General features: G+C 57.2%; 1 protein-coding gene across 1 annotated transcript; it reads right to left on the bottom strand.

The window, feature by feature from the left end:
• Window positions 1-4,312: 4,312 nt before the first annotated feature.
• On the bottom strand, window positions 4,313-5,237 carry INS49_012254 (uncharacterized protein; the record flags this gene model as incomplete). The annotated part of the gene is made up of 2 exons (XM_043172958.1): window positions 4,313-4,885; window positions 5,130-5,237. 2 exons carry the CDS (start codon window positions 5,235-5,237, stop codon window positions 4,313-4,315), a joined length of 681 nt encoding a protein of 226 aa, XP_043022255.1.
• Window positions 5,238-11,995: the final 6,758 nt, after the last annotated feature.

Raw genomic sequence — 11,995 nt, 5'->3', positions numbered from 1 at the left:
GGCTTGGGTGCTATAGGAGGCAATAGAGGGGACTGTTAGGGGTCTTTCTTCTTCATCCCATGTATCGAGGACCCAATGCAGGCTGAGTTTGACGCCTCGCCTATCTCGCAAGGTCGGATGGGGCCGCGGCACCGAGGAGATCGCAACGGCGCCGGGCACGGCAGATAGGCGCTGGTGTTCTCCGAGCATAATGACTTGGCTCGTGCCTGTCTGTCTTGTCTGCCTGTTCCTCCCATCCTCCGGAGCAGGCATAGGAGAGGGACCAAGCCCCAGCTCCTTTTCCTTGACGTCGCACCCTCGGTCCGAATCTGTAATGATCCCCCTTGTCCGCTGTGCCGCTTGGAAGACTGACCGGTGGACGTACAGAGTAATGAACGTCCCGTCCGCACTTGGAACCGCCCGCCTGTTCAGGGATAGACACACACACCGCCATAGATAGCGATATCCGCGGGATAATCCAGCGTGGTGCTGATCGCGGGACAGCAACGATGTATACTACCTCGGCTGGGCGGGCGATAGCCGAGGGATACACACAGACACACGGACACACACATACGCCAATCTGAGCAGCCCAAATACACGCGCAAGGGGGCAGCGCCGCGGCTAGGGCGTGAACGCCGACGGGGCCAAACAATCGCCCGAAACAGACCCTCGACTGCCAATAAGGTTTGGAGCTATCAAGCCACTCCACGGCTTTGGAGAAAGGGAGGGGGGAAGGGGCCTTGACGTTCGGCGGCAGCGCAGCATGTTGGTAGGGAGAAAAAGGCGGTTTGGGGGAATCAGAACCATGTGGCATGGGCAGAATCCTACGAACCCAAAACTGCGGGACCCGGTATAGGTGCTTGGTCGTGGCTATATCAGAGGGGATTTGGAGAGGGAAGAGCCGGGATCTTTGGGGCTAGGACTGGGGGCCGTGAGCCTGGGGGGCAAGTGTTGTCGTGGTGGTGGTGGAGTGGAGCTCGATTGATGAACCGTAGTCTAGAATGCAGCAAAGAACTTTGAGAGAAGAAAAAGCAAGTGTTCTCTGAGCTCACACTTTGCTGCTAACGTCTAGTGTTGCGTGGGTGAGGTAGCACTTTCATGCCTCTCCCCCGCCCGCCGTCCTTCCGGTCTCGAACCCTTGTTTCCACCCCTCGTCCGCTGGTGCCTTCAGGGACCCGAGAAGCGAAGGCCCGGCGCGGAGGCGGGGAAGGCGAGCTGCTTAGTCGGGGGGGACCGAAGGACCGGGGGATTTGTGCGCAGAGAATAGATCCGACGGGCTTTGTCCCCTGCTCGGCGTCGTTGTGCTAGAATAATATACCAATAGGGTGATCATGGGCTTTTCCCACCCCATGTCCTCAGGCAAGGGAGACGGGCCGAAGGGAACAAGACTCATCCGCGACCCATCCAGATGTCTGTTTTGCGTGTGCAAGGTGAGACAACAACAGCATTTGAGAACTGCTGGGTCGACGGTGAGGCCATCTCGACTAGCAAGGTGAGGATGCGCCTCGCTGCATTGAAGAGCCAGAAGCCCAGAAGCCCAGAAGCCCAGACAAGTCCACGCTCCGCTTGGTCACCGAGGTAGTAACCGTATAAGATTACTAACCTCGACCACCAGCGGGGATCCCAGCCGGAGAACAAGAACGAGCAGGAAGCTCCAAGGAAGCTGTAGGATGACATCAGACCTACCCCCCATCCACAGGAGAAAGGCACCCTGATGTGACGGACGGGTGGAAATCATGTGGCTTGGCTCCAGGCTCGTCTTGAGCACCGTTAGTTAGCCCGTGAGGATAATGATGGTGAAGACGGTAAATTTGATGCGTCCGGGAGCAAGAGCACTGTGTGTGATAAAGCATGAGCTCAAGATTCCGCCGCCCTATGCCCATGGCCACCCCACCTGCCCCACCCCTATTGCAATCTTCATGCGAAAGGGACTAGGAGCTAGCATGCGCCCGCGTGCTGGGCGGGCCACATGGGACGTTGAGCAGCCTGGGGCCGAGGTGGTGTAGTGAGGCTTGCTAGCGTCCAGGGGTGGTCAGTCGAGTTGGGCCAGGATGAATGTTGCAGACCCATAAAACAAACAACAACAAAGTTGAGATGCTGCATTGTGAGAATGCGCGTGGAGGCAGAACTCTCGAGTGAGGAAGAAGAACGATCTGCGCAGTGCCCAACTGGGCAGCTGGGTTGGGTGATCCCGCCTGGGGGTTCGAGACCCGGGCCGCCAGAGGAACGGGGGGAAGCAACCGAGCTAGCTGAGATGATCTTCACGGGGGGTGGACGACGGGGGGCTAGAGTTTGTTGTCGTCGTTGCCTGAGAGGTCGACAGACAGCCAGACAGCGTGCGCAGGCAAGCCATTTGGCAAAGCAAGCCTCTTTCATGTGCGCGCGTGCGTGCGTGTGCGGCGTGCGCGCGCAGCATCAGGCTTGCTGAACCTTGAAGCGGCGCGAGGACGTCCATCGTGTTTGGCTCGATCACTAACCCCTTGGCTCTGTGTGAGGTCTGGAGGTGTGCGAGTCTGTGTGAGTGCATAGAGACTGCTTCGCCCGTTGGTAAGTCGACTTGACGCCTGAGTGTTTAGCAGGGCCAGAACAAAAAAGAGAAGATCACCGCAACCCCACAGTCTGAGCACTCGTTCGGATGTGACCATCACTCAACCATGGTAGCTAGTGCGGTGTGTAATATCTCGGGTACAACATCCCTCCCCTCGGCACCCCTGGCGAAACCCGGGACCGCAGAGCACAATGCGGAGGAAGTGCGTGGGAAATGATCATCCACGGTCGGGGATTTTTACCCCCAGCCCCATGGCATTGCGACAGTAGAAATGAGCTAGCGCCAGCAACATAGGTAGGAAAGGCCGAGGGAGCGATATCCCGCCTTCAACAAAAAACTGCAACTCGAATACAGGGGTGGGCGGAGGGAGAGGCGGGGAGAGCAACAGACTTTCGAGGCTTGCCCTCCGCCGCCCGCGGTTTCTTGTTTCCGTCCGATCAAGTCCTCAAAGGTGACCACCCCCAAGAGCTTGGGCTTCAAAGCTCGTAAAGCTTGAACCGCTGTCGATGATTGCGTATGCTTGATTAGTTGGCTTCCCGAGAGTAAAAAAAAGGGAGCACGCGGTATCCTGGAAGGGGAAAGCGATCGAGGTGCAGTCGCTAGGGCTAAAGTTCAGGACCGTTGGGTTTGATATCTTTCGTCTTATTTCCAGATTCGGCATCGCTGTCGACACCACAACCGCGCAGCGCGTCGTGGTTTTCCCTGATGCGCCATGCTGGAGATGCCATGTGGACTCGCAATCATCAGCTCGTTTAATTAAGGTGTTTCAGGAGACATTTTTCATACCATGCATCTGCGTAGTAGTTGTGGCTGGTCCAGAGCTTCAGTGCTTGAAGCCGTAGGGCACGGGAATATGCCAATTCTAAGCGCTTTGAGATAGTCAAGTGTGCAGACTGAACCGCCGAGCGATTTCTGTGGCTGCAGGTCATGGAGTAGGGGCGGGAATGTTTGCGAGAGGGCGGCAGCATTCTGATTAGAAACTGGAATTTTGATATTGGGTAAACCGTCTATTGAGTGTCGCCTGTGAAAAAGTCGGAATCCCAGTATTGACAGCATGAACAACATGGTAGTCTCGCTGCAGTCCCGTGGTTGGGCAGTCCTCCGCGCGTCTTCTGTGGATGCACTTCCTCCGTAGCTTCATCTTGGTGGTGAGGCTGGCCCGCCCATATTAACAAGGCTGCGGCTTCCTGTCCGCCACGCTACAATTACCGAGGTCTGCCTCGCTCGCCCAGAACCAACCCGCCGCTTCGTGCACCGATCGCCTAGGAGCTGAGGGTCGTTCGATCGACAGGCTGGTATTTTTTTTTATCTTCCTCGCGTCGGGGAGCGCATCATCAACATGTCGTCGCACTTTGGGTCCCAGACCCATGAACTCCGTAAACACCAGTAGCTGTCCTTTTCAGATCTTGAGATAGATGATCACCTTTCTTTCCTGGGTTGGTCAAACCAGATCCTGACGCCCCAGCAATGCCTCTTTTTAAATCGTGCGCCGTTCGCCAGGTCGTCAAAGTGGTGGTTGGATACTACGTGTATCCTTCGAAACATAGATGCCAGGCAGAAAACAGACTCGGGTTTGGAGTGTCTGTGGAGACTGCGACAAAAATCGAAAATTGAAGGTTTCGGAGAAGGCGCCGCAGTGCTGCAACGTTTTTTCTTCGTCGGGTCTTTCTTGGTCCAGCGAACCCCTGTCCTCGCGCTCTCGTACTCCGGTAGCACAATCTGTGACATATCGCCGTGGCTCGGGAGTGGAGGGTGTGGAGCCGTGTTGGTCAAGGGATGTGCTCATAATATCACACATTTCTTGTCTCCCTTCCTCCTGTATCGCCTGTCCTCGGGCATGGTGTCGCGACGGCCCGGCGCCGCGCCGTTGGCCGGCCTGGAGGCGCCGCCGGACGAGTACGAGGCCGCATTTTGTCGCCTTATTATTCTTACAACGTCAAAGAATGCCTTCTCAACATTGATGCAGTTCTTCGCTGACGCCTCGACAAATTCGCACCCGAGCTCACGCGCCAGGGCGTGACCTTCTTGCGTGGATACCTCGCGCTCTGTCACTCGGTCACTCTTGTTGCCAACCAGCATAATGGGCACATTGACGGGGCCACCGGCAGCGGAAATCGGCGAGCCAGGATACGATGGCGAGCCCCCTGTGGACTCCTTGACTCGATAGATCTGGTGATGGAATCTTTTGATCCGCGAGAAGGACGACCGAGAGGAGATGCTGTACACCAGAACGAAGCCCTCGCCATCTCTAATCCATTGGTCCCGCAACGCAGTGTACTCTTCCTGGCCGGCTGTGTCGAGAACCTCAAGCATGCATGCTTGTCCGTCTATGACGACTTGTTTGCGGTACGAGTCCTCGATCGTGGGATCATACTAAAGTAGCAGAAGCGGTTGTTAGACTGATTGTTCATCGACCTTGGGAGCGTTGAGATGGCGATGACGGGGTCTACCGGGGCCAGGACACCCCGAGGTGGAGATTGACAATGGAAAGGTTGCATCAAGGAGTCCTGATGGTTGACGGCGAGACGGAGACGAAGAGCCCGTCGCAAGGGGAGATGCATGTTGCCGGCAGGGGCACGATTGAGAGGGGAGGACTCACAGTCTCTATGAAATGTTGTAGACATAGTTGAATGGTCAGGGCGGTCTTTCCTACACCACCATCGCCGAGCACCACGATCTTGTGCGGCGTTGTGAATCTTCCAGCCATTGTAGGGGTGTTCGTAGGGAGGGAAGCGCGCGAGGGCCTGACGTGGCCGTTTGGTCGTGCGAACCAGGGAGGCTCTCTGCAGGATTCGTCGGTGGTGTGTATGTGCGTGTGTGGGGAGAGAGAAAGTGTGAGGATGTGTGTGTGTGTGTGTGAGTGAGGAGCAGAGATGTTGGGCGACAAAGCAGGAGGTAGCTGCGAAGGAGGGGTTCGCGGTAGATTGAGCGAGGTGGAGATCAACGGCCGGGTCAGCTAGCAGGGCGGGCGTAGGTACCAGGTTGGAAGGGGTGTCGGGTGGCCAGGGGGGGATTGTTCTCGGAGAGACAAAGAGTGGCTTTTCCGTGGTCGCGCAGGTATTTGAGACAATGGGTCGGAGGCGATCCAGAGGGCTGGAGGTTGTTTTTGAACTTGTTGTATTGTCTGTCGCCGGGGTCGGGAGGTGATGGACCGGTTGGTGGAGGAGGGAGGAGTGGTGTGTGTGGTAGGAAGTTGAGTTGGGCAAGGCTTGCCTTAAGGAATTGATTTTGGGGGAGAAGGGGGGGAGGGGGGTGGACTGGACTGGACTGGGCCGGATTGGATTGGATTGGATTGGATTGATGCGAGGTGCGAGATGCAAGATGCAAGATGCGGGCAGTGCGGAAAAAGATCAGGCTGGGATGAAGGGAGCAGGAGCCCGCTTAATGGATTGCTTGAATGAGTGGTCGAGAGATTGAGAGATTGGGTGAGCGAGCGAGCGACGGATGAATTGATTAATGAACCGATCGATTGCTGCTTGATTGAAGTGGTTGACTGGTTGGTCGACCTGATGACCCAGATGACGGGTGGACGGACGGACTGAGGGGCTGAGTGACTGAGTGCTTGCCTTGCTCCGTCCAGAGGTGGCAGGGTAGGGACTGTCTGTGTGTGTGCCCGTACCGTGTGTAGCCCACGCAGGGTAATAAGCAATAATAAAGCGGTGCTCTGCTCTGCTCTGCTGCTGTGCTCTCTGCCTCTGCCACCCTGCTGCGCTGGTGCTGTGCCTGTTTAGTGGGAAGGAGTGTGGGAATGGTGGAGAACCTAGGAGGTGGGCGGGCGGGCAGGCCCAAGCTTTTGGAGGGGGGGGGTTGTCAGTCTGGGACTAGGATGCGAGAGACAAGAGGGCCTGAGAGGCAGGACCAGGGCACCAGAACTGCGGGTGGGAACTGATATGCCACCGGAATAACCTAGGGGAAATCGAAACGGATGTGGAATTAGAATTGGGAAGGGAAAAAAAGGGCCCAGGCCACTCGCGCGAGGCGCATAAGTACGGGTAGGCACTGGCAAGAGGTGAGGTACCTACATGCCTAGGTAGTCCAGTCTACCAACACTCCAGGGCTGTTGAGTACGGTAGGGTTGGGTGCTGCGGCAGACGGCAGAGAAGCAATTCCTCGTCCTGATCCCCACCCACATCCCACTGTCAGTGCCACCTGATTAACAGCTTGGCACCGAATCTCGCAGTGGCCTTGGTGAGGTGATGGTGCAAATTGCCCGTGCCATGTCTGCCTCGGAATTTCTCACTGAAATTCCGTCAACGAGAAGAAGCTATTTGAGGCAGACCTGCCTGACTGGCTGGCTGGCTGGCTGGCTGGCTTGCTTGCTTGGTTTGGGTCTCAATGTGGAGTGGAGTGGACTGGATGGCCTCTGGGAGGAGAAGCACCTGAGTAAACTACCCGGCCGCAGAGCCCATTGCCTCCTTACCTGCGGACTGTACTGTACGGCACGGTACCTAGGTAGCGCACGGCACGGCACGACCACCTCTTCAATCTGGCACTGGCCATGTCCCGTGGCCGTGGCCGACCACCTGCAATCCCTCCTGCTCTGATACCCGTTCGCCGGTGGGGCAGCAGACCACATGGTCTACCCCGTGCCGCCGTATGCACAACAGCAGGGCAGGGCAGGAGGTCAGGTCAGGTCAGGTTGTGAGGTTGTCCAAGTCAATCCCAATATTCAGCTTGATGAAAAGAGCCCGACCATGCAGCCAAGATGGGCTGAGAGGGAGCCGTCGATGTCCACCTCGACCCTTGCCATCGATCGTCTCCTGAATCGAGCTCGTCCTGCCTGGCCTGCTCGAAGACGACAGCCGGCACCCTGGGATATGGGCACGATGGGGCATGGGCACAGCATGGCATTGGCATGGGCGTCGACATGGGTGGGCATGGGCAGGGCATATGTGCAGTACAGTCAGTTCCCATCCCAATCCATCCCGGCATCAATCACAATCACAAGATGACAGCATTCAAACAACACTCCCCCGTCCAGCGACCCTGGCCGCCGAGCGCCTCCCGGAAGGGTAGGGGTAGAGCTCAGATTCTTTCGGCGGCCAGAATGGTATTGGCGGGAGCCAGCACGAGACCCACGCTGCTCAGGGATCCACAACCTTAGGCGAGCTGTTCCGTTTGATGAGCCCCAACTGGCCCCATGATGAGGTGGTCCCGCCCCGTCGGGACATGAGGTGCAAGTGGAGGCGGGAGCAAGGTGCGAGTTGACAGGTGGGCGGGCGGCCGGGCGTGCAGGCGAAGTGGGAGGGCCCTTGTCATGTCTTGTCTTGCTCTTGTCTCTTGCCGTGTCCGGGTGTTTCTATGTAGTGTTTGGCACAACCAGACTCGGGGATCGTTACTGTGTTCGGCCTGATGGGCATGGCATGGGGATGGGCAGTGCAAGGCTCGCTTGCAGGACCCGAGTGCTCTCCCAAAATTGCGACACCTGGCAGGGGAGAGGGCTGGCCAGGCCGTTGAAGCCTAATCATAAGCCCTGGCCCAAGCCCAAGCCCTCGTCTGGCTTGTTTGGGGATGGCATTGGCACCCGAGGAGAGGAGAGAGTGCCGCGTAGTCTCGGTCATTTTGGTCACAAAAGGGGTTGATGAGTGTGTAGTGCAGTGTACTGCGTGCTGTACAAACACGAAATGTGCCGTGCACGGTGCAGGAAAGCGAGATGTGTGGACGTGGGCACGGTGAGGCAGACGTTGACTGGCACCCAACAACGGGCGAGTCGAGCTAGGCAGCACAGTCTGATATTCGTCAAGAGGCACTCAAAACCGCGGGCGCCATCAAAAGCGTGGGCCATGCACCACTTTGCACTTGCACTTCATGACTGCACTGCATTGGCGGGGGGAACGGGAGCTGGGTCCCCAATCTGGCAGGGAGCAGGGATGGAGGCTGCTCGCTGGGGATGCTTGCCGCAGGGACTAAATGAAGATACAAAGTACTGCCGCAGTAAACAACACCACCACCACACGTTTTCTGGGCGTCTTGGAGTTCGGCACCTCACCTTTTCTCGAGATTTTGCCGAAGGACCGAGGGACTACATGGATGCCGACATCCATACCTGTTACGCACGCGCGCGCACACAGGTACAAACACATCCAATTCCAGTCAATATTAGTACTGCAAGATACGGCGATAGCTCCATCGCACATCCAGCAGAACACAGAAGGCAGGTCTGCCCAGGCAGCCAGGCTCGAAAGGGAAACGACAAAATTGCCTGGCAGAGGGAAGTAAGCTGCGGGCCGGGCAGAGGAAGGAAGGAAGGAAAAGCGCAAGGTGCCACCGCCAGCCCAAGCGAGAAGCTCAGGCCATGCTGCCCACGTGGGAATGGGGCTCTCCCTCGCATCGCGAAACATGGAAGAGACGGGGAGACAATGAGATAATCAAATCAGCCGGGTGGAATGACAGAATGAATCGAAGCCCACGAAGGGTGATCTGCTTTGATTGTCGTGTCTTGTCAGGACCGTTGGCTGGGCCTGGACACGAGGCGGTCACGACATCTCAATCTCCATCAATTTCTCGACCTCGTCCATCTCCGCCATCTCCTACTAAATTTTCTCCTCTCCTCTTTCAGGGCTACCATCGGCCGTTTAGCGACCGCCGCGGACGCCATCACGATCTATCAATACCAACACCCGATAATAATAACAATTGTAATACCGGGAACTGGCGCCATGTTCCGCCTTCCGCCCACCCGTACGGAGTAGCAGTCTACTGTGTACGCGGCACGGGTCAGTACGGGCCCAGCGTAGCATCGTCAACGTTGCTTTGACCTGGATACACCTTGATCACCGCCGCTGCACAGTCTCGGCCTTTTCCACACGCAGCATCGCATGCCCTCAATCAAGCATCTGTCGCTCCCTGTCCCTTCAGACCTCCTCCCTGTCGGCTACCTTCCCACCCCCCCCCAACTCTCCCTCCCCTTCCGTGAGCCTCCCCCAACCCGGATGCAGGGTGATTTGTACCCAGAACGCCAAGATGAACGTCGCCGCCGTCGTCGTCAACAACGAAGGTGCATCGCTTGCTGCTCTGGGTAGAGCCAACCGACGCTGTCGAGATGGCCATACTGCCTGCTAAAGTACTGCACACACCGGGGCTTAGGACAGGCACGCAAGGACCTAGGCCGATTGTCCCGAATCTATCACAACGTTTCCAATCGAGTGTTGGCTGCTAGATCTGATCAGGCGTGGCTGCCGTCGAAAAGCAAGGGGTGGTGTCAATCTCGGCAAAAGAACCATGCCTGCATGCCTCCCAACAAGAACAATGACAACCACCGCATCGCCGGCACCCTGCGGTCCAGCCTGTCGCACTTCTCATTCCATCCAGCCTCGACGGTGTTCTCGGCCCTGGCTTTCAAAATCTCGACTCATCGGCCCGGTCTCGACCTTTCTCACACAGCCGGTCGACACGCACAGCCACCACGTTGGCACGGAGGTAACATGCCAACGCCCAAGAACATCCGGTTCGAGGTTTGAACACACGCAGCGGCGCCATGTCACGTGGGAAGCACCCTCCACGTCGCCAAACCTCGAGCCGAGACAGGGGCCAGGGGCCAGGGGCCTCGGAGATTAGCATGCGAGAAGGACGAGGCAGAGATTGCCAAAGAAGACGAAACGGACTCCTTCTGGAAGACGCCCATTTACCTGAGCCTGGCCGGACTGCCGTGGCCAAATGTGACACGTCCTTCCTTCGAACGGCTGCCGGCGACTCGTCCAAAAGCATCGACCGAGCGGTTAAGCCCGCTACGAGGCAGGAGGGTGTGGAAAAGCAAGCGACGCATTACGCAATCCACTCCTACTGTCACTACTTCCTCTTCGACAGACTAGCCCGCGGACGACCGACCATTGCGGTCTATGTTGTTGCAAACCTCGGTCATATGCTTTCAGCGTGATGAATTTCACATGCCCATAAGTGACAACAGACGCGCAGGGCGGCTGAGGCCGGATACTCAAGACACCCACTTTGTTTGGGCAAGCCTGGTGCGAGTGCTCAAGACCGGCCGGATACCCCCTATGAGATCCTGACCGAGAACCCACGTTCGAGCACCTCGGAGCTAAACGTACTTGTGTGCGTGGACGGCCTGTATGGATGGACGGCCGGCCTCCTCCTCATCAGGGGTTTTCCTCTCTCGGGTGGCTGCTTCTGGGCCGGCCGTCACACACGTCGTTGTCTTCCACCGATCTCCCGTGTGCGAACCAAGCACAGAAATCTTGATCCTCAGGCCGGCTTGCTGGCCTTGCCCATCCCTACTCCGAAGGACTCTGATGGACTCAACCCGGGTACTGCATGCTATATCGCAGACACTGCCGTGCAAGGCAAGGTGGTCAATAGATTGACGACGAATTGCCTCCGTGGGTGATGGGCGCGTGGGGGTGGCTTCCGGGCGCATAATGGCCATGCGATATGCCAGTATGGTCCAGGAAGTACGACGCATGCACTGCTTCTGATGCCGGAGGTGGGCAGATTCGAGATTTTCTCCACCCTCACAATATCTCTCTTACACCGAGACACATTCTTTTGTGTATGCGCGCGTGTGTGTAGCTGCCTGCCTATCTTTCACCCATTTCGCTGTCACCCCATGTTCCAAGAAGGGTCATCCTGCTTATCAGACGTCAACATTGCTCGGCGGAAAATTCCCTGTCATCGAGTCAGTCAGTGCCGGCGCGGGCACCCGTCAAAAAGTCTCACCCGTGTGTAAGCGTGCCACCAGCAAGCATGCGAGACAGGCAGCGGTGGCCATCGATCAGTGGGATTTTATTATATGAGGCTCCCCCTCTAGGCGGTCTGCTGATGTGCTGCCGCCCACCCGAGAGATTGTGCGTTGTTGTGTGCGTGTAATGGATGCGGCTTGGCTTTTTGTTCAGGATTATCTCCTGTCAACTGCCCATCGGTTAGTCCCGCGAGTGCAGGTGGACGGTGGCGCAAGTGCGCAGTGAGGACGATCTGTGCAGTGGACAGTAGGGTGCTGTCGCCGGAGATGTCACCGAGTCCGGCTGAATCGTCGTTGGACGGCGTTTGGGCGGTGCTGTTTTGATGTAGTACAAGGCCCTATCAACGACAGGCGGGCAGAAAGTCCTGTCCCACTGCGAGGCTCCAAAGGACCCCTGAGACGTCACACTGCTCCACGAGTCCTAAAGTCCTACTTCCAGAGGCATGTGGACAGCGAGAGCAAACTGCTGTTTTCCCAGTCCTTTCCTTGGGCCGCACGAACTTGTCCATCCCAACCCGGAACGGGCATCCAAGTTTCCCGAGCCGCTGGGGTCGTTGATATTTGGTGTACAAGTCATTTCCCAGGATGGCCGTAGGAAGTTCTTCAGATAGACCTGGGTCCAGAACACCCGGATTTCTGGACCACATTGGGCGGGGACGCCGGCGCGGGACCACTTTGTGTGGCTAGCTGTGCATCGCATCACTGCCGCAACGGGGGGCATTTGATGACTCGATACCAAAAATAGTGATCATTAAATCTTCCGATGTCAT

Source organism: Diaporthe citri, assembly GCF_014595645.1.
Source record: "Diaporthe citri strain NFHF-8-4 chromosome Unknown scaffold_6, whole genome shotgun sequence".
Lineage (NCBI taxonomy): Eukaryota > Fungi > Ascomycota > Sordariomycetes > Diaporthales > Diaporthaceae > Diaporthe > Diaporthe citri.
This window is presented reverse-complemented; position numbering and strand designations above follow the sequence as displayed.